The sequence below is a fragment of the Lathyrus oleraceus genome, chromosome 1 (assembly GCF_024323335.1).
Source record: "Lathyrus oleraceus cultivar Zhongwan6 chromosome 1, CAAS_Psat_ZW6_1.0, whole genome shotgun sequence".
Classification (NCBI taxonomy): Eukaryota; Viridiplantae; Streptophyta; class Magnoliopsida; order Fabales; family Fabaceae; genus Lathyrus; species Lathyrus oleraceus.
The window spans coordinates 415,695,574-415,719,752 of record NC_066579.1 but is presented as its reverse complement, the minus strand read 5'-3'; the positions used below and the strand labels follow the sequence as shown (position 1 = coordinate 415,719,752).

The 24,179-nt window shown below is 34.5% G+C and overlaps 1 protein-coding gene across 1 annotated transcript; it reads right to left on the bottom strand.

The window, feature by feature from the left end:
• Window positions 1–6,667: 6,667 nt before the first annotated feature.
• Window positions 6,668–7,905, bottom strand: LOC127112805 (uncharacterized). Its single transcript, XM_051046394.1, has 3 exons — window positions 7,848–7,905; window positions 7,093–7,377; window positions 6,668–6,939 (listed from the first exon to the last, which is right to left on the bottom strand). Exons 1-3 carry the CDS (start codon window positions 7,903–7,905, stop codon window positions 6,668–6,670), a joined length of 615 nt encoding a protein of 204 aa, XP_050902351.1.
• Window positions 7,906–24,179: the final 16,274 nt, after the last annotated feature.

The following is a 24,179-nucleotide window of genomic DNA, read 5'->3' as shown; positions in this document are numbered from 1 at the left end:
TTCTTTTTCTTCTTCTTCTTTTTATATAATTATTAAATTTATATGATTATTCATTTTATAATAAAGTAAACCATTTTAAATTTTGCATTTATATCTAAATATATTTTATATCGCATCAAATATTTTTTTTATTTCATGAGTTATTATCAACATAATGTCTATTTTATTTTAATCAATAATTTACCTTGATTTCAAAGATAAAGTCTTTATTTCAAAATATTAAAATTTTCTTTTTTGTCTTTCTTCATCTCACGAGGAATTTTTTTTCTTCCTTTTGTATGATTATTTAATACAACTGAATTTATATAATTATTTTTCATTTTACAATTAAGTAACTCATTTCAAATTTATATTTGTATATAAATACATTTTATTTTGTATCAAATAAACTTTATTTTACTAGTCACTATCAGCACAATACATATTTTATTTTAATCAATAATTATCTTAATTTGAAAGATAAAATCTTTATTTTCAAATATTAAAAAAAATTCATCTCACGAGTCCTTTTTTTTCTCTTTGTATTTTAATACAAATAAATTTATATAATCACTATTCCTTTTAAAATTAATAGTTAATTTCAAATTTAAGTACATATATAAATATATTTTATATCGTATCAAATTTACATATACATTAAATATATTTTATATCGTATCAAATAATTTTACCCGTACAAGAGCTCAAATATCTTACTAATTTACCTATGTAGAAAGTAAAAATCTCATTTAGGTCTATCACTCCAAATAACTCATATAGAATGTTCAATCAACTACTTTATTTTGTTATAAATGTCAGAGAATACTAAAGTGAATAATTCCTTAATGAGGGAATATATTGGTTTTTGGTTGAAGAGTGACAAACATCACTATTACTATCAAGATAAATTATGACATTTATGTAAATATTTCTTATCACATATCCACGAGTCACTTATGTAAATATTTCTTATCACATATCCACGAGTCATAAGACACGATCAATATTATACTCACATAATAGTCATTGTTTTGCTGTTCAAATTGACATGATATTAATAAGATCTTACAATTTAGTCATATTAATATTAATGTTACTTACTATTTTACAAACTTTATAAAACAAAAATAGTAAATAAATAATAAATAAATAAATAACAACCAACATAAACTACATGTGACATGCAATAGTTGCTATTAGGGGTGTGCAAAATAACCAATAACCATGAACCAAATTCCTATCCAAATTAATCCAAACTTTAAAACCAAACCCAAACTTATATTTTGAAATTGGTTATCCATTTATCAAATTAAAAAAAAACCGGTAACCATTATTAAAAACCGGTTCAAGTAAACGGTTACCATTTTTCAATAATCATTTCAAATCAATCCAAAACACAAATTTCAGAATCCCTAATTCTCAAAAATCCAAATTCCCAATTCATCAAAACCGGCATCCTATTGTAAATGGTATTGAAAGTTGTGATGTTTGCTTTCATATTGGTATTCTTTAACAATGTTCAAGTCAAATTCTGTGAGTAGTAAATTTGTAATTTTGTAATTGTGTGTTGTATTATGGAGTTATTTTTATCCATTTTCTTAGCTTTAATTGGTTGTGAATTGTTTCTATTGATTTCTGTTTTTAAAGATTTGTATAGAAAATATAGTATTAGTATACAATTTGTTTTTCAATGTTTTTTTTCCTGTATATTTGGATATTTGCAAAGAAAACAAACTGAAAACAAGTTGGCAATTTCATCCTTAGTTATTTGTGAGTTTGAAAAAAGTCAACAAATTTTTATCATTTTAATTTCTCCTTACAACTAGTCAGTTATTTTTATGACGTGGCAGTTACTTTACTTTTTTATTATTGTAAAATTAAATGTGACATTGTTGATACTTATCCTCTTAAATAAAATTGAGAAGCTGCAAAAAAAAACTACCGTCAATAAAACTGCATCGTATGATTTTTTAAACCTGATTTATTTTTATAATTTTTTTAAATTGTTTTTTTTATAAAATTGTTTTTTTTTATAAAACTGTAAAAAAACTGGTTTGAAAAATACCAATTTAAAACTCTTTTTTTAAAATTGTTTTTTTTTCTATCTTATAGATAATTACTTAATTTTGATTTTTCAGATTGAAATTTAAAAATAGTGATTGATTTAAAGAGCGATTTGATAAAGTTAAGAAGTTGTTGGAATGAAAATTAAATTAGAGGGAAATTTGGTTTTAAAATTGATCCAAACAAAAAATATTTTTTTTAGTACAAACCGGTTATTAACCAAACCGATCCAAACATAAACCGATTTTAAAAATATAAACCGGTTTTATCAAAGTGGTTTTAAAAACCAAACTGATCCATATATTTGGTTCAATTTGGTTATGGTTTTGAACCATGCACACCCCTAGTTGCTATATTTAGTTAAAGATTTTAACATCAATTAACTCATATTTCTATGAACGAAGTACTTCTTGTCACATTGTTAAGGACAAAATTCAATTAAGTATGCTTACTTCTTGTCTATCTCTAGATAATACCAAATTGCATATATGCTTACTAATATCTGCATCATTTTCATTTTTACAATTTCTTTTAGCAAATTTGGCATGTGAAATATCCATAAAGAGCAATGTTATATAATATTAATGGGAAATACAATAGTGTGTCTTTTATTCATATTAAACTATTGTCTCATCTCTCACTTTATCTTATCTTCACAAAGATCATTTGGATTCGTAAACAATGCCCTAAGACTACCTTTAAACATTTTCCCTTCATTATTAATACCATCAAGACTCTTCTCTATATATAGTAATAAAAAGGTACCTATTCATACAACTTTATTTAGTAATTTTTGTTTCTTTTTGACCTATTTTTTTATACTAATCTTGAAGAACTAATAGTGCATAGATTTACTCGGACTTCATAGTAATATATTTTACTTTTAGGTAAAAGTAAAAAAAAGACATTCAAATAAATCATCTTTTACACAAATAAAGCAATGATTAATATATAGTATATACTTATGAATAGCCCAGATATGGCTATAAACACTGTTATAAGAGGCTTTAAGGAGACAAGCTGCTTTAATGGACGTGTTGAAATATGAAATCAACATGAAAGCATGCTTTAATTAGTTGACGTTATATTTTGATTGATAATTACAATATCACAAAGTTATCATTAATATTTACTTTATAGGCTAGTAGATAAGTAGATATATTACTGGCTTCTCCACCTTGAAAAAGGCTTGTGGTTGACTCTAGAGTCAACTTATATTATGGCTGAAATAATAATGAAAAATGAACTAGTTACTTTGTTTCTGGCAAATAGTTATGGGGCAAAAGCACCAATAACAAAACGAAAAGTGTCTGTTATAGCAGGTTGAGCTGCATGTGGGGGCCGTTACTTCTTTTTCTTTTCTTTTTATAGATAAAAAGGAGGGCCTTACTTCTTAAAGAAAATACACAAAAAAACAAACTAAGATATTTTTACAAGCGTAGGGGAAATAGACCTAAAGTTATCATCAACCAAGAGAATCATCAACTTATTAGGAGGAGTGCATTAGAAGATGGGTACATTCATATTGAAAATGTTGTGAGGTAAATTTGTAAGTTAATTTGGAGAAGTGTAAATTATTTTTCACCAATTTTTAAATTCTCTATACTAAAGTTGATTTCTTGAGTAATTATGTTAATTAAGATTTTAAAGTCACTTTTCATCATATTTGTCGGAACAAAAGGTTTTTAAGAAAGATGAAAAAGAAGAAGAAGAAGAAAGATAGATAGAAATTATAAACTGAATTGTAGCATTGTGATTTTTGTATTGAGTGAAGTTTTATATGATTTACAACATACAATGTCATTATATAAGCAACTAAAGCTCATACCCAAAACTCTATAAATCAGCCAAAGTCCAAAACATACAAAACGTAAAGTACAAAACTACAAGTTACATTTCGACATAACAATATGATGTATTCGACTCTGTCGAATACATCTTACCCTTGAACCTCAACTAACTACTTCGACATAGTCGAATGCTAACTTCCAACGGAACATCGAATTACAACTTCTAACACACCCCTTAATTCATGTTCTCGAGACTTCTCATCCCGATGTTTCTCTTCAAATCGTTGAACCTGACTTTCTCCAGGGGTTTGATGATTATGTTAGTTAGTTGCCATTATGTCTTGCAATGCTCAAGTTCAAGCCTTTTTTTTAACTTGATCCCTCATCAAATGATAGCTCCTTTATATGTGCTTACTTTGACCGTGACACACTAGATGATTCAGCAGGTCGATAGTTGACTTGTTGTCGACAAATAGCTTCATTTTCTTAGGTTTCATTAGCTTGAGCTCTTCGAGTAACATATCTATCCATGTTGCATGACATGCTACATATGATACGACCACATACTCTGCTTCACAAGACGACAAAGTCATAATGCTCTGCTTCCTTGAGCTCCATGAGATTGAAGCGCCTTCGATTATGAATATGTAGCATGTAATACTCTTCTTTTCATCGTGATCTCCACTGAAATTTGAATCAGTGTAACCATATACTTCAACATATGTGATAGTCTTCTTCTGCCTTGGCATCAACACACCATGATCAAACGTAACCTTTATGTGTCTCAACACCCTTTTCACTACAACGAGATAACACTTTTGGGGTTTCGCCATGAATGTACTCAACAATCCGACACTTCGACAAATGTTTGGCCTTGTAGTGCAAAGATACCTTAAGGATCCAATTATTTGTTTGTACAACGCTACACTTACAAATTTTTCAATTGTCTCCTTCTTTAACTTTGCTCCAGTTTCTAATGGCGTAACAATTGTATTACAATTGCTCTTCTTGAACATCTTCAAGATGTCTTGGGCATACTTCTTTTGATGCAGGAATGCTCTTTCACCCGTGTCTTTGAACTACATCCCTAAGAACTATGACAAATTCCCTACGTCAGACATTTCAAATTTTTGCATCAGCTTCGACTTGACTTTTTTTATCTCTGTTTCATATGCACCTATAATCAATAAATCATCTACATACAAGAATATGATGATTCGACTGACCCGGTCTACATCATTGACATACACTTCATATTCAGAGACACACTTTGTGAAACCTGTTTTGATCAGGAATCTATTTGTTCTCTTGTTCCAAGCTCTTGGAGATTGTTTCAAACCATAGAGATCCTTCCTCAATCTATACACTTTCGACTCTTGCCCTTGATTTTGAATCCTGGAGGTTGACTGACATAGACTTCTTCTTCCAGAGGTCCATAAAAAATGCTTATTTTACATCCAACTGATGTACCTTTCACCCTCTGTATGATGTTATCGACACAACAATTTTGGTTATCTCCAGCCTTGCACCAGGTGCATACATTTCATCGAAATCAATACCAATATTTTACGAAAAACCTCTCACCACTAGTCTTGCCTAATGCTTTGAAATTTCACCAGTTAGCCTTTATTTCATCTTGTAAACCCACTTCACATCAATTGGCTTCTTGATTGACTCTTTGACAAGCTCTCAGGTCTTGTTCTTCTCGATTGCCCTGAGTTCTTCTTTCATGTCTGCTAACCAATTTGAATCATTCATGGCTTGATCCAAATTAATTTTTTCTGCTTTGACCAACATCATTGCTTCTTCTATTAAGTCACCATCTGCGTTGACTACTTGATTTGAAAATTATCCAATATCCAACTAGCCTTGTCGACTCAGTTCTTGCTCTAGTCGATCTTCTAACGTTCTGCTTAAGTGGTTCTTCATTTCGATTGGTTGGGACTTTAATTTGTTGGTCTTCTTCAAACATAGTTTCAAATGTATCTGACTCGTGTCAAACTGACCCTTGACTTCAATCTCACCCTTTGCTTTCACCTACTAGAACATCTTGATTGATCACAAATTTATCATCATTTGATAAGTTCAGCTTTATGCATCAGTCGAATGATAACCTATGAGCCCAATACTTCTATCATCTAGCTTTTTCCTCCATTGTTCGGGTACATGCCTGAAGCACATTGGTACAAACACTCTAAGATGACTAACATTTAGTTCACACCTGTACAATCTCATAAGGAGTCTTCTCGAATATCTTCTTAGTTAGACATCTATTTAGAATCTATACTACTGTCGAAGTTGTTTCACCCCAAAATCTCTTTGGTATGGCTTTAGCTTTCGACATGCTCCTAGTCATTTTCACTATACTTCGATTCTTCCTCTCAGCTATGCTATTATGTTGAGGTGTATAGGGTGTAATTACCTCATGCTTTATATTTTCCTCATTTCAAAATATAGCAAATTCGAGAGGTGTATTCACCACCACCATCAGTTCTCAATTTCTTCAATATGCGTCCACTCTACTTTTCGACAAGCAATTTAAACTTTTTAAACTGTGTGAATACCTCACTCATACTTTAAATAAGTTAAATCCACATATATTTGGTGAATTCATCTATAAAGGTTAGGAAATAATAGTTACATCCATTCGACTTTACTTCAAATGGTCCACACACATCATAGTGAACTAATTCTAACTTTCTCTTCAACCTCATTGGCAAGTCATGCTTGAATGCTTTCATAGCCTTATTTGATTTGCAACATTCCTCACACACCTGACTTGGTTCCTTCAGAATTAACCTTCCATCTCTATGATACACCTTCATATGATTCTTTTATATCTTCATGTTGTACCCTTTTACAAGTAATTGACCTATGCTTATAAAGTTACTTGTTATCGAAGGTACATACAACACATCAGTGACACTAGATTTTCGACCATCTCTTATGACAATAGAGATGTCTCCCTTTCCATTTGATGTGATACTATTTCCATCTGCAAACTTTATCACTTTCTCAACTGATTCATCTAGCATGGTGAACCAGTCTTTATTTCTAGTCATGTGGTTACTGCATCCTGAATCCAGGTACCACATGTTGATTTGCCCTGTGTTCAATAGAGTATTGGCAATGAGTAACACGTCATCATAGTCATTATCTTCAGCATGTGCATACTTCACTTCATCACCATCTTTCGTCAGTGCTTCCTACTTTCTTCTACAGTCTTGAGCATAGTGGCAAAATTCTTAACAATTGTAACATTGCACCTCCTTCATGTCAACTTTCTTCCCAAAATACGTGTTGACCATGCCTTTCTTGATCGGATCAGAATGATTCTTTGAGTTCTTTATTGACTTCTCATCATTAGGAATATTCTTTCCCTTTTCTTTCCCAAATTTTTTAATGAATCTTGCTTGTAATGCCTTTTCTGCCACCTTGTCCCTTTCTGAGCTCCTCTGCTTCAGCCTTATCTCATAAGCCTTTAATGAAGGTTGAATTTCTTCTAACTTCATCTCAGTTGGGTTCTTAGACTCTTTAATTGAAACTACAATGTAATTAAACTTCACAATAAAAGATCTCAACACTTTCTCGATCTTCTACAAATAGTTGATTGATTCACGACACGACTTCATCTTGTTCGTCAGCAACACCACACGTGAAAGGTATTCATAGACTGGTTCATATTCCTTTATCTGAGCCATCTTGATTTGCTTTCTCAACTTCTGTAACTTCATCCTTTTCATTTTTTCATCTCCGCATGCAAGGTTTTCAACTTGTCCCACGCTCTTTTTGTCGTTTCTTCTTCAATAATCTTCTCAAACACGCTAGAATCCACACACTAGTGAATCTAGAGTAGACCTTTTCCTTCTTTCTTTCTTCATTCCTCATGCGCAGCTTGCTGAACATCATATGCATTCGCTTCCAATGTTGGTACTCCATCATTCAAGATTTCAAACACATCTTAAAATCTAAAGATGACCTTCATCTACGCAACCCCCTATTCATAGTTCTAACCTTTGAAAACTGGTAGATTCGCTAGAAATTGCGTTGGTGTGGTGTTTTCATTTGCCATTATAGTTTCTCTCTGAATCGCAACCTGGGCTCCTTCATACCAATTTGTTGGAATAAAAGGTTTTCAAGAAAGATGGGAGAAGAACAAGAAGGGATAAAAGAGAGAAACTATAAACTAAATCTTAGAATTTTTATTTTTGTACTAAGTGAGGTTTTATAGGATTTACAACATAAAATGCCTTTATATAGGCAACTAAAGTCCATACCCAAAACTATACAAATCGACCCAAGTCCAAAACATACAAAATGTAAAGTATAAAACTATAATTTATATTTCGACACAATCATATGTTGTATTCGACTCTTTCAAATATAACTTACTCCTGAACCTTAACTATCTACTTCGACATAGTCGTATGCTAGCTTCCAACAGAATATTGAATTACAACTTCTAATAATATTAACATTGATTGAAATGATAAATGTTACAAAAATATAGCATTACTTAGTGTTGTAAAGAATGAGGCACTTCATATATGTACTCAAATACTTTGTTATAAGATGCATATTAACAGGTCAAATATGATTTTATAGCAAATAGGGTGGCTTGTCTCGCAAGTAACTTACATAATGTATATTGCAATTTGATTAAAAATTCGTGAGGCACACCATTTGCTTTGCCTCACAAAAATTCAAGAATTGATGTTTTAAAAAAAATTAACCAATTAAAGAAAATTAGATATGAACATGACTTAATGTAAGGAAAAATAAAATCAAATTTGGATTTCCTCCCAATAACACTTATTTAACGACATTGGCTCAATGTCCTTTACATTGATCAATTAGGCACTATTGATGTCGTTCCACTAGTTCCTTTGAGTCTATGGGAAACTTATTCTTTTTTTATTTTCTCATATGTTATTGTTGGTTGAATATATAGATAAGAAAAGGTCTAGAGGGTGGGGTTGAATGGCCAATTTCCTTTTAAACAATTTAAAATAACTTTTTATCTCCAGATCAGAGATTTATGAGAGGAAGCAAAAATAAAATAAGATGGAAGCTTAGAATCTTATCAAGACGATTTCTAACCAAGATATTTCAATGGTGTCACTAAACTAATGATCCTTTCAAACACACAAAAAATAGGATAATTCAAGCTGCTTGATCCAAGCAATTTAATATCCCAACATAGACATGTTTTTCGTCATAATTGAATTGAAGACATAGGTTTGATGTAACACAGATCTATGCTTACACAATAAACCGCTATAAGCATGATCTAACCTAGATGACATGAAAACGATGCTATAATGCAACAATTACATAACAAATGCAGAAAATTAAAGAGAGATGGGAAGAAAAAGTGTACACAAAGAGATATACTGATTTGGTGTTATCATCTTCGCAGGCACCTACTATGGTATTTAATGGTTTAAAATCATTTGGAAATAATCAGCTTTTCTCTATTTCAAAAGTTAATGTACAAGTATATTGATTCAACCAACTATCATCAATCTGAACGCTACTAGTCACACTGCATTAGCCTACACAGAGATCAAATGACAATTCCTTCTTTTGATGTAGATACTCAACTGCTACGTTCAAGATCCTCAATGATATTGATTCATTAATCTTGCTATCCATAACATCCTTTCCTCGGATTTGACAAAGACTTGTCTGAGCTATTTCCATTAGCTTAGAATAATTGGACAACTCCCAACTTTGTTTTGCGATAACCTTCACATGGATTTACCAAAGTCTTCAATGGAGTACATAGAAACTCTTTCTCTATTGATGAATATCACACAACCAAAATCGATGTCCAAGAAATGATTCTTCCACTAGATACACAATACATAACTTTAAATAAAAACATCATATTCCTTAATTTACCTTTAGTCTATGAAATTCTAGTTATCAGACTTTGGATGTCACACTGATTGTTATGACATCCAATTCTGCACAGACAGGGATTATGCAGAACTTAATAGTAAGTGCAGTAAATAACACAAGTAATTGTTCACCCAGTTCAGTCCAACATGACCTACATCTGGGGGCTACCAAGCCAGGGAGGAAATCCACTATTAGTAGTATCAATTCAAAGCTAAACTCACCCGTTTACAACTTATCACTTAATCCCTACCCAATGCAATTTCAATCTTAACCTAAGATCAGAGTTCCTACTCACTCCCCCTCAATCACCTCAGTGATATTAAAGACACTTTGAAGTCACACTTCAAAAACAACTCTTGATTATGCTTCACAGCTTAAATCAAGATACACAGCACTCACGCTTAAAAGCTTTGAGTGACACAACACTTACAACTCAATGAACACCCTATGCCAAAGCAATCATCTACTTGATAATGGCTTGGCTTACAAGATACGTCTAATACAAGACTCACAAAATACAGCAGTGAAGTATGATGGACACACTAAATCTTCACGCCTCAAAATCCCCGAAACTGAATGAAGGAATGCCTTCCTTTTTATATTGCAGCACCTGGGCTTTTGCACCTGTATTTTCCTGAATTTTAGGTCACACAAGTTCCCTCAAATTCAACATTTAGGTTGCTAACAAATAGGCTATTTGTTAGGTTCATTGAATGTAGCTTGGTTGTTGATTTCCTGGATTTTCTCTCAGCTGTTGAATCCCTAAAGAATAGCCTGAGAAAAAGATGAAACAGAAAACTGAACAACCTACAATTTAGCATATGCTGTCAGGCACGAATGTCACGACATTCAGCTTGACATCAAGGTCCATATGCTGAGTCTGTTTTTCCAGAAAACAGACTGTACAATTTTGCTGACCTGTACATAATCAAAATGACCGTACTACAGTAACAGCTTACATTAATAAATGTCAAAGTGTCCAACTTAACATTTATACATTTGGCCTTAAGTTAGTTCTGTTATTCTCTTGAAGAACAAACTAAGTTTTATGCTGAAGTATAGCAGAACACCACTCTGCCTAATCTTCAGTAGCTGCTGTCAATGATGAATGTCACAACATCCAGTTTGACATTCAGTCAGTAGGCCTTATGCCAGGTCTGGTTCTTCCTTGATAACCAGACTGCAAATGAATACTAAGTTCTAACAGAACTTCTGTTCCTTAGTATCTGTTGACAGGTATGAATGTCACAGCATTCAATAATCATGTGTTAGCTAGTCCTGCAGTAACTACAATGTAGTCACATATACATGTCATGACATCAGTCAAGACATTAGTGTTTTACCATATAATGCAGCCAATCAAACACCTACAAACTCCCCCTTTGGCAAATTTTTGGCTAAAACACTTTGATCCCCATAACAGAGTTCATAGCAGCGGAATAATACTAGCTAATACACTCAGAGTGGCAGCACACTCACACACATGGAAGTTAAATAAAAACTTCACATAGCAGCACACACATATTAGAAGTTGCACCTAAACTTCAACATCAGCTGCAGGGGGGGAGGGAAGTTAAATAAAAACTTCACACACATATCAGCATACACACAGAGGCATACAACAGCATACACACAGAAGCTAAATACACACTTCATCACACAGTAGCTGCAGTAGGGGAAAACTTCAATCTGTCATGAATGGGAACCTGTTTTAATAAAGTTTAACAATGTAAACTTCTGAACTTCTGTTGTCCTGGGGTATCACTTGTCACTCCCCCTTTTTGTCAAAAATGTTACCAAAGCAACACTTTAATTTACAGATCCACAAATAGTAATTAGAATTACACACATGACAGAAAAACACAAAAGAAGTGATTAATCCTCAGCCTCATCATCAGCCTCCTCATCAGCCTCCTCTTCAGAGCTGGCCTCTTCCTCCTCCTCAGCCATTTGCCCTTCAGCTCCATCCGTGTCCTCAGCAGTAGACTCCAGCTGCAAGATGAGCTGTTCCAGTGCATGCTTTCTAGCTCCCAGCTCTTTGCAGGTCTCTTTGAGAACTGTAATAACTTCAGCTTTGTCTGGTTGGTTGCCAGCTTTGGAAGTCTCTCCCGATGTCAAGACAATGTCAGGGACATGCTTGCCCAGGAACAGTTTGTAGCTGAAAGCCAATGGACTCTCTCTTCTTTTCACGAAGTCATTATCTGTCAGGATGTGTGGAAATTGATTCAGCACAATTCCACATATGAGAGATGGAAAGGCAATGGGTCCCTTCATACTAAAGCTCCCAGCATGCTTCATTGTCTGATCAAATATGTAAGCACCATAGTTCACCTTTGCCTTGGTTCCCACTGCATAGATGAACTTCCCTAATGCCACAGACACAGTTGACTTGTGGTTAGTGGGTACCCAGTTGGCTGCTCCAACTTTGTGTAGCATTGCATACTTAACACTTAGTTGGCTGGCTACTAGCTTCCCTTTGAGAGGCCATTTTCGGACTTGCTTTGCTGTGATGACTTGACAGACTGTATTGTCAGTCACTTCAAGCTCAGGTTGCTCTTCATCCGCTCTTCCCAGATACTGATTTATCACAGAGGGGGAAAAGGTCACACATTTGCCACGCACATAGACCTTTCGAAATTCCTTGGATCTCCCATCAGCACACTCCTCTGACAGATTTACAATAAACTCCTTCACTAAGGTCTCATAGCACTTAGGAAGTTGAGACACAGTTCTTATCAAACCTGCCTCCTTGATAAGATCCACAATCTCTTTACAGTCCAGTGCATTCTGTGCCAGTTCTCTTTCCAATGCCAGCCTCTTGTGGTATACATACTTCCACCTGTTAACACTGGAGGCAAAGTGGAAGGACACATTGTCAATGGGAACTTCTGGGACACTGGTTGCCAACCTACTGGAAGAAGGCTTCTTCCTGGACATGGATGTTGTGACATCACATGGGGCATCAGATTCAAACTCAACCACCACAGCCTTGGTCTTCAACTTCTTAGGCACCTCTTTGCTCCAAGCTTTTGTAGGTCCATAGCTTTTCCTCTTGTGTGCACTCTCTGACCCTGGTTGCTTGTGAGGATTTGTTTCACCAACTTCCTTGGAGGGGGACTTCACCTCCACAGCCTTTTTCTCCCTTCTGGTCCTAACTCTCTTGGCTATCCTAGGGACAACTGTAGCCAGAAGTTCATTGTCTGAGAGCTCATCCACGTTAATCGTTTCAGCCCTAGGATTGTCCTCAACACCTTGAGTAACATTGGCCTTCTCACCTCTCACTTTGCCTGAGGGTTTTTCAACCTTTGATCCCTCATGAGCATCTGGTTGCTCAACATTGTCAGTGACATTTTTCCTCAACACTACAGCTTTATCTTGACATGCAGCAATGTCAGGAATGATTGTGTTCAAGGGAACAGAAACCCCAGGAACATCTCGATTGCCAGATAGTATCTGAGTGACGATCGTTGCAATGGAGTTATGTACATACCTTGACCCTTCCCTTGTGTGTTCATCAAGAGCGATTTCTGATGAAAACCCGGTGACCGTTTCCTTAGGTCTTCTTGCATGGGACGAAGTTGCTGCGTCAACAACTGGATCCTCCCGGGTAGGGTGGTAAGACTCGGTGCTGCGAGAATCAGACATGGTGGTGTACGAGGAGGTGTCGGATTGACGAGCCATGCTGAAAATCAGAGAGGGAAGATGAATCGTTTCTTTGGACGAGGGTTTGCACGAGTGGAGAATGAAACGACTGAATGTGAAACGCTTTATGCAAGAGTAAGGTCTATTAGATTTTGACCACTCAGCGCTCACCATTTGTTTAATAATTTGACTTATTAAACAGTAGCTAACTAACTTCATTAGTTGCTATAACTTTTCAGACGCACGCATTCCCTTTTTGTCCTTACTATTTTCACTCTTAGTAATGTACAATGTCATGACATTCTGGGTGACATTGTACTCTGTCTGCATCAGGTTCCTCCAAACTAGAGATGACCACCTGCCTCCACAAGCTAGGTACTGAGTTTCTGCAGACGTCAATAACACACCCCTCTGTCTATCCCTTGCTATCATATCAGTTGTATGATGGTCAATGGGAACCAAGGGCTCATTACTTTTGAGCAGACACTTTCCATAGTCTGTCCTTTTATCTAAAGACAGATATGAGACTCTTCTCATAGCTCCCTTGGAAATGCTCTTCTTCACTCCTCTTACCTGAGGGGCATCAAGTCTTCCATGTCCCACCTTCCCTTCCTGATCTCCCTTGGCCAAAAGACACTTGGGAAGGTTGATAGAGTCTTTAGATTTCCATAGATAGCAATTATCTTTGGATCTATCTCCTCTCATCACTTCTTGATTGCACCCATTCAACACCACACATCCTCCCTTGGTAAATTCCACCTTGTATCCTTGGTCACACAGCTGGCTTATGCTTATGAGGTTCACAGTTAGTCCTTTTACTAACAATACATCCCTCAATTTTGGAGTTTCTGGACAGTCCAGCTTCCCAACACCCATGACTTCTCTTTTAGTTCCATCACCTAATGTCACAGACTTGGTGTTAGAGGAATGTAGATTCACCACTAGGTATTTCATCCCAGTCATATGCCTTGAGCAGCCACTATCAAGGTACCAATCTTGTCTGATATGTCCCCTTGAAGAAGTGTGAGCAAGGTTAGCAACACACTGTTGATTCTCAGGTGAGAAGTGAGTCTTAGATGCCAGCTGCTTAGGATTGACCTGAGGTGTCTGCTTAGCCGCCCATGTTGGTTTCTTAATGGGGGCATTATGCGTAGACACCTTTTTCTTAGGCCTACCTTGAGGGGTCTGGTTTGGGTAACCATGCAGCCTGTAGCAGAATGGTTTTATGTGACCGAATCTACCACAGTAATGACATTTCCATCTCTTGAATTTCTTCTTCTGATGATTGTTCATTCTGGTTCCTCGATGTTGTGACTTTGAATGAGACTTCCCTTTGGATTTCTGAACTTTAGCCTTTGGGCGTTTGCGTTCAGCTGAGGATCTTTTCCCAAAGCCTAAACCAGATGTGGTTCCAGACTTCTGTCCTGTCTTCAGGATTTCTTCCAAGGTGTCTGATCCCTTATTCAACATTTTGATGGATTTGGTCATTTGGTCTAGCTTAGAGATCAGCAACGAATTCTCACCCTTCAGACCCTCTATGACTTTCAACTGCTCTAGTTTCTCAGCTTCTAGTTCTTTGATGAGTTTCTTATGCTTTTCTCCTTGGATGCAAACTTCTGCGCTTTTAACACATAATTCTTTATATGAGACAGCAAGCTCATCCAAGGTGAGTTCATCTCCACTTGAGTTATCCTCTGAGGCACAAACACTGGTTAGAGCAGTGACTTGTTTGGCCGATTCTCCTTCAGATCCACTCTCAGTGTCTTCTTCTGACCAGGTGACAGATAGCCCTTTCCTTTGCCTCATGAGAAGGGTAGGGCAGTCAGCCTTACTATGACCATATCCTTCACATCCATGGCACTGGATTCCCTTGCCTTGGTTGGCCTTTTCTTCATGAGTTGATCTTTTCTTTATGTCAGACGGGACGTTCTTGACATTAGATCTACCCTGTTGGTTAAATTTCTTTATGAGCTTGTTGAACTGTCTCCCAAGCATGGCTAAGGCTTCTGATATACTTTCATCACCTCCACTATATCCTTCTTCTGACTCCTCTTCAGCATTAGATATAAAGGCTATGCTTTTCTTCTTCTCAGCATACTCACCTAAGCCCATTTCAAAGGTTTGGAGAGAACCAATGAGCTCATCTACCTTCATATTGCTGATGTCCTGAGCCTCCTCTATGGCTGTGACCTTCATAGCAAACCTCTTAGGCAAGGACCTGAGAATCTTTCTTACAAGTTTCTCTTCAGTCATTTTCTCACCTAGTCCACCAGAGGTGTTTGCAATTTCAAGAACATTCATGTGAAAGTCATGAATAGTCTCATCCTCTTTCATCCTCAGATTTTCAAACTTGGTTGTCAACATCTGAAGTTTGGACATCTTCACCTTGGAGGTACCTTCATGAGTTACCTTGAGGGTATCCCAAACTTCCTTAGCTAGTTCACAATGGTGCACCAGCCTGAAGATGTTCTTAGTGATTCCATTGAACAGTGCATTCAAGGCTTTGGAATTACCAAGAGCTAATGCCTCTTGTTCCTTGTCCCAATCTTCTTCAGGAATCTGCACACTGACTCCATCTTCATCTGTCCTCGTTGGATGTTCCCATCCCTTGTTGACAGCTCTCCAGACTTTGCTGTCTAGAGACCTTAAGAAGGCTATCATACGAGGCTTCCAGTCATCATAACTAGATCCATCCAACATGGGTGGTCTGTTTGAGTGTCCTAAATCCTTGTCCATGGTACTAGAAAGTAACTTCCCTAGATCTCACCCAGAACTTCACAGGCAGGGTGCCTGCTCTGATGCCAATTGAAATTCTAGTTATCAGACTTTGGATGTCACACTGATTGTTATGACATCCAATTCTGCACAGGCAGGGATTATGCAGAACTTAACAGTAAGTGCAGTAAATAACACAAGTAATTGTTCACCCAGTTCAGTCCAACATGACCTACATCTGGGGGCTACCAAGCCAGGGAGGAAATCCACTATTAGTAGTATCAATTCAAAGCTAAACTCACCCGTTTACAACTTATCACTTAATCCCTACCCAATGCAATTTCAATCTTAACCTAAGATCAGAGTTCCTACTCACTCCCCCTCAATCACCTCAGTGATATTAAAGACACTTTGAAGTCACACTTCAAAAACAACTCTTGATTATGCTTCACAGCTTAAATCAAGATACACAGCACTCACGCTTAAAAGCTTTGAGTGACACAACACTTACAACTCAATGAACACCCTATGCCAAAGCAATCATCTACTTGATAATGGCTTGGCTTACAAGATACGTCTAATACAAGACTCACAAAATACAGCAGTGAAGTATGATGGACACACTAAATCTTCACGCCTCAAAATCCCCGAAACTGAATGAAGGAATGCCTTCCTTTTTATATTGCAGCACCTGGGATTTTGCACCTGTATTTTCCTGAATTTTAGGTCACACAAGTTCCCTCAAATTCAACATTTAGGTTGCTAACAAATTGGCTATTTGTTAGGTTCATTGAATGTAGCTTGGTTGTTGATTTCCTGGATTTTCTCTCAGCTGTTGAATCCCTAAAGAATAGCCTGAGAAAAAGCTGAAACAGAAAACTGAACAACCTACAATTTAGCATATGCTGTCAGGCACGAATGTCACGACATTCAGCTTGACATCAAGGTCCATATGCTGAGTCTGTTTTTCCAGAAAACAGACTGTACAATTTTGCTGACCTGTACATGATCAAAATGACCGTACTACAGTAACAGCTTACATTAATAAATGTCAAAGTGTCCAACTTAACATTTATACATTTGGCCTTAAGTTAGTTCTGTTATTCTCTTGAAGAACAAACTAAGTTTTATGCTGAAGTATAGCAGAACACCACTCTGCCTAATCTTCAGTAGCTGCTGTCAATGATGAATGTCACAACATCCAGTTTGACATTCAGTCAGTAGGCCTTATGCCAGGTCTGGTTCTTCCTTGATAACCAGACTGCAAATGAATACTAAGTTCTAACAGAACTTCTGTTCCTTAGTATCTGTTGACAGGTATGAATGTCACAGCATTCAATAATCCTGTGTTAGCTAGTCCTGCAGTAACTACAATGTAGTCACATATACATGTCATGACATCAGTCAAGACATTAGTGTTTTACCATATAATGCAGCCAATCAAACACCTACAGTCTACCACTCACACTCAATCTTTAGAGTAGGAGATCCACAATAATAGTTCTTGACAAAGGTTGAAGATGATGAATAGTATCTGAAGAATCTCACACACATACAACTAAGTCTCATAAGATTATTCTAGGAGGTTAATCATAAGGTATCAACAAGAAAATAGGTGTTGGTGAATGAAGAACACACACTTGGTTATGTTCTTGGTGAAAGTGAGTTTCTAGGTTCTTTGTGAATGTTAAGATATTGATCAATTCAATCTATGATTGATCAACCTTCTTCTTGATTTATTGTTCCACTACAAAAAAAACACAATGGTGTTACAAGAGATTGTGTTACCACACTTGTTTTTTAGGTTATTGTGACACATTCTCTATATATCATAGATAAGAAAAAGAAGAGATGGGAGAAGTTGTGTTAGAGGATAGACACACTAGAAAAACAAGAAAATAATGAGAGTTTATCAAATCATGAAGTAATGATTCAAATCAAAGAAACCATAGCTTAAATCAAGTGATAGAAAGTGATGGAATGAAGACATGATTTGAATCAAGTATGCTTCATGATTCGATTCAAAAAGAGTTGTTATTCAAATCACAATCTCATGAATTCAATAAAGAGAATGCAATGGCAATTCCCAACTTTCAAATGACTTGACTATTCGAGTCACATTATGCATGTCTGGAATCAAGCATCTCTGCAACCTTGATTCAAGCATTTTAACTTGTGATTCAAGTAATACTTAACACATTAAAATAAATCAAATTGTTAGGCTAAATAATGAAACATTTTCATGGATACAACTACTAACACATTGAATGGAGAGATTCTCAAAGGTACAATACTTATTATAGCCTAAGAAAATGAATATAAATGAATTGAAATGGATTACAAACATGTATTAACAACAATAATGCACATACACATGATTGACGAATTACAAATACGGGATAAATCAAATAATACATATACACACAATTTGAAAAATCATCAAAACTAAAATGATACCGACAATGACTGCAATTTCAATCTCCTCTTTTTTTATGTTTGGAAAATTTGGAGATATTATTGTTGATTTTATTTGAGAGATTATTTGAGTTTGAAGTGGAATTAAACATTTTACAAATTCAATTGAATCTGATTTTATTGATTAACATAACATGATGATGGTACACATTTTGAGATTTGAGCACTCATGCCCCCCTTCATTATATATTTATTGCGCGTTAATACCAATAATATCTTGACAACTTTTCCCCCTTTAAAAAATATCAAAAAGAGAAATAAAATGCAAACAAATAACCATAATACACAAAAGCCTAGAATACAATGTCTTACACTCATATTTATCAAGCACTAGAAACTTGCATACATGCATAACAATAATGGATGCAATTTAGGAAAATTTAAGACATAAGAAATATCAAATGTATCACAACAACTAACAGATCAACAAATCAAAAAGATGGCACAAAATTCAACACCACACACACACACACACACACATATATATATATATATATATATATATATATATATATATATATATATATATATATATATATATATATATATATATATATATATATATATATATATATATATATATATATATATATATATATATATATATATATATATATATATATATATATATATATATATATATATATATATATATATATATATATATATATATCGATGATCAATATCCAAAATAACAGAAGATAGTGTCGTAAAACTATAGATAAAATAAAATAAAATGCATATGATATGTCATGATGCATGAATAACTAAGGTAAATCAGACAAGGAAGGAGTGGGATCATCATCATTATTTCCATGGTTGAACATAAGAGTAGAACCCTAAAGGTGTTATATGGAACCTTTCACAACAGCGAGCTCAAATATATTATTCTATTCATTTTCTTTTTCTTCTTATTTAATTTTTTCTTCTCTTTCCTCAGCTTCCCATTCTACCCATCAATGTGAGCATGAATGGGAAACTCTCTAGCATGGGAATCAAATAGAATATTGATAAACCACTCATCAAAGTAGGCTTTAGAACTGGAAGAAAATAAACTATCAGTCGAGGGAGAAGGCCCAGATGATGATGTACCAATATGATTAGGAGTAGACGTTGCTTTCTTCCTTTTAGCCAAAACTGCTTTCGGCTCTTTAATTTTGTCTTCATAAACATACCTTCCATTATTATAAAGAAAGTAATCAACACCTTTATCATCCTGAAAATACCTCATTAGCTTAAATAAGGTCGTATCAATAGGTTTTGGCACTTTAACCAAGTCATCTTCTTCGAAATTAATTTCATCTAGTTCCAAAATATGCTGAATAAAAGATGAGGAAAAAAGACCTATGCGGGTAACTTCTACAATAGTGAATAATGTCCAATATGAACATAACCTAATTATATTGTTCAATCTTCATAAGAATCCACATCAAATTTAAATCAAGATCACCAACCCTTTCCGAGTTGTGGGGCTTCCAATATATAGTTTTCATAACAATCCAATGGATAATTCTCATTTCAAACTTGACCTGACTTATATGAAAATTTTCCATATCCAAAAAATCCTTATACACAGATTTTGAAATGAACTTAACGAAATTTTCTCTAACAAAGTCAATTAAATTTTAAATACATGCATCATTTTCTTTTGACTCAAGCCCCAAATAGTACTTAAAATCATCAAGAGTAAACTTACTAACTTTGTTACAAAAGTTGCATTCAAGACAAGTACTAGATACTTTGAGATTGCAATAAAAAGACTTAACATGATCAGGGTTAAACTTCCAATTCAATCCAATAAATTTCAACAGCTTATGATTCCCAAAGGGCTTTAGAAAATCCACTTACAATTCATACTCAGCAGGCCTATTAACATAGTACTCAACTTCTACAAGCTTGATCAAAAAGTCTTCGAGATGCCTCATAAGCTTGCCTTCCGATATCAAATGACTAACCTTTTTGAAAATAAAGGATAAATGATGACTCTGAGTAGATGTTTAACCACTTGAATTCTTTCTTTGAGTTTCAAGTATACGAGTGTTTGAGGTCTCTTTGCTAGCTTTCACTTTTGTCCTTTGCTTCTTTGGAATAGATGGCAGAGGATTTGATGAGGAGACTTTTTTCCTTTTTTTCTTTTCCGATAACTTTGATTGTTGATTAGAGCTCATGATGATGATGGTTAAAGGTTGGAATGTGAGGGAATGAAGCTATGACTCGAATTAAGTGTTGGAATGAAGCCATGATTCAAATCAAGTATGCTCCATGAATCGAGTCAAAGAGAGTTGTAATTCGAATCACATTCTCATGAGTCGAATCAAGAGAAGACAATGGAAATTCCCAACTTTCAAATGAGTTCATGATTCGAGTTACACTATGCATGATTTAATTCAAGCATTCTAACTTCTGATTCAAGGAATACTTAACGCATTTATATAAATCAAATTTCTAGGTTGAGAAATAAAATATGTTCATGAATACAGATACTAAAACATTGAATGGAGAGGCTCTAAAAGGTACAATACTTATTATAGCCGAAGCAAAAAATACAAATGAATCAAAATGAATTACAAATATGTATTAACAACAATAATGCACATAAACATAATTGACAAATTACAAATACACGATAAATAAAATAATGCATATACACATAAATTGACAAATCATAAAAAATAAAATGATTCTGATGATGACTGCAATTTCATTTGTAGCATCTCACTTCATGTTGGTCTCGAATGGCCAATCTCTTTTCCTAAATGTGCATGCTCACCATTTCCTTTTGGATGAATTGCATGCACAATATCAGAGATAAGACTTCACATTCTTCCATCTCCATCACCAAGAGATATGTCTTAATAAAAAACTTTTCATTTGAATGTGGACACTTTCCAACTCCCCTCATAAATTCCTGAAAGATTCGTTAGTAAATTAAAGTATTGCCCATGTCTGTAGAAATGGTAATGCTGGAAGATTTTGAATTGGAGTAAATGACATAAAATTGTTGCTTCACTCTAAATAAAACAGAGAATTTTCAAATATTACATCACCCATAGTTATAGGTAGTGTCACTCTTAATGGCTCTAAAATTTGTTAGTTAGTACATTGTAGTATCATCCCCATATGGTCTTTTAGTGCCTCTTTTTTTCCTTCTCTAGCGTCCTCCTTCGATCAAAACAATAAACATTTTTTAAACTACCTCATATGGCCTTGAAACACACAAGTTGCAGAAATTAATCGACATATGGTAACAACATTACTTAAACACCTATTATCACGACTAATCATACTATATCATCGGTTCAACATCTAATTTTTCAACCTAAGTACAACTATGTTCAATTTCAACACTAAATCACGTGGGAACATAATCACTACTTTCCACAACATTGTTCAAATAAACCTCGTTAGAATATACCATATTCACAACATCATTCACACGTATAAACATCATGAGGAATTGCCATATTCAAGACCTCATATAGACATTTAAACCTCATGAATTCATTACCCTAAGAAATATTTATGTCTTACCTTTCCAACGAAACTGACTATACCTCAAACAAACTTACAAAACTCAAGTTATGCGTGAAACAAGATGGTCAATACTCTCTTATGTTATATGTGACTTATTAGACTTATTTCAACTTATTTTGACTCATTCGACTTGTTTCAACTTATTTCAACTTAATTCTCAATGTAATTGTTCCAAACTTTTATATTTTCGTTCTCATGCTGGTTCAAATTCAAAAAACAACATTTTCTTATCAACAACAACATTTTCTCATCACTATTCAGAAGTCATCAATCACAAAATCTCAATGTATATTATATAATTATCAACATCCATATCAACATAGAATTCTATGGTATCAATCATAACATTTTAACACATATCATGTAATTTTAGCAATTAACATAGCATGAAGATTATGATTAATAACAACAACTCAAAGAGGTTTTGCACAAACCCCCTCAAGGTTCAATTTATTCATCAATAGGGGAAACATAAAAGAGAAAAAGGAAAAAAGGATAAGGACTTCCCACTACCCCTTATGTTTAAGACCCATATATTGAATAATTTTCCCCTTTTGAATTTGCAGAAAAAGCTTTGAACTTTTTCTATGGAGGTTCTCTTACTCACTTGCTCTCTTATGGTTACCTACACTCTCTTATTACTCCTTACTTTCCAAAACTTCTACATACTTTTTTTCTTTCTATTCTCTCTTCTATCATACCCCAATTTTCCCCTCAATCAATAAATCAATGCATTCACAAGACATTTGCATCATCTGTACATCATAACATGCATTCTTTTCGCATATTGCTTAAAGTGTCAACAAGAATACATTTTCAATTTTATAGACAGACCGGTTGAATTTTTTATTAAAAGTGTGTAAACTTAGCGGGTGAAAAATTTAAAGATCGGGCTTGCAGAGGTTAGTTTTATTGACATACGATTTGCATAGTTTAACTTGGTGTGCTCGTTTTATTTTTCGATCCCGTTTGCATTCGCATTTCGATCAACTTAAGCCTTTTCAATAAGATATTTTATGGCAAAATTCAGTCTAAATATGTCTGCTTTCCAGAAATATATTTCACGTAGATCATTTTAATGCATTCACTTTATTTTTCGCGCATTTTTGCGATCGATTTTTATTCATTTTAATCCCTTTTATTTTTGCTTTTTTTATCTAAATGTACAGAAAAAATAAATAGAGTTAAATAAATAATCGATTGACTTTTATTTACTCTATTTAAAAAGATTTGTTTTGTATTCATCTTATTGCATTTAAATTCATTTTAAGTCATAGAATTATCCCAGGGAAATGTTTGTTTCTTTATGATTAATCTTGGCCTTGGATGCATTTAATCAAGGGATCTTATTCAATAATTTTCAAACACTTGGATCCATATCCATCATTTACTCTCTTATCCAATCACAATTAAGGAAATAAATGAATAAAAAAAACAAACAAAAAGGAGGGAAAGAGATGGTTCAACGCCCAATTTTCATGAAGGGGGGAAATGAAATTGAAAAATAAAAAGTTCAGTCACTCTTAGGTTGACACACATACCTCTCTCTCAAACAAAATGGTAAAAACGTTTATTTCAAACCCATACACCAAACGTAACCTTATTGGCATCTCTATCTCATATTGAAGTTAGTGGGTCAAAAGGAAGGCAAAAAAAAGTGTTTTACCAAAGATACCAAAAGCCAAACACACCCCAAAAAGGGATCCTCTTATTTTTTAGAGAAAAAGTTTGTTTTCAAAAACGAAAAAAAGTGAGTTTTCACCTTGGAGTGAGGATTATTCTTTTTTTTTCTCATAGCAGATCTCTCCCTCACATATCAAGAACCATCAAAAACAAAGAAAACCACCATCTTCAATTGTGACTCTCACACGAAAACCTCCTCCTCTCTCACATTAAGGTTGTTGGCCCTCTCATTCATCCCATTTTGAGAATGCTTTCTCTTCTCAACATAGAATATGGAATTCCCTTTACATAAGCGATACTCTCTCTGCAAACTCCTTTCACTTTAACACCACACCATCACTAACCAGACCATCCTTCATACCACATAGAATCTTGCTTCTTCTTCCATCACCC

Coding starts and splice junctions, on each gene's coding strand:
- LOC127112805 (XM_051046394.1), bottom strand. CDS start 7,905: ATGGCAAATGAAAACACCACACCAACGCAATTTCTAGCGAATCTACCA. Junction 7,378..7,847: donor GAATCTACCAGTTTTCAAAG/GTTAGAACTATG, acceptor ATTACATTGTAG/TTTCAATTAAAGAGTCTAAG. Junction 6,940..7,092: donor TGACATGAAGGAGGTGCAAT/GTTACAATTGTT, acceptor TATTGAACACAG/GGCAAATCAACATGTGGTAC.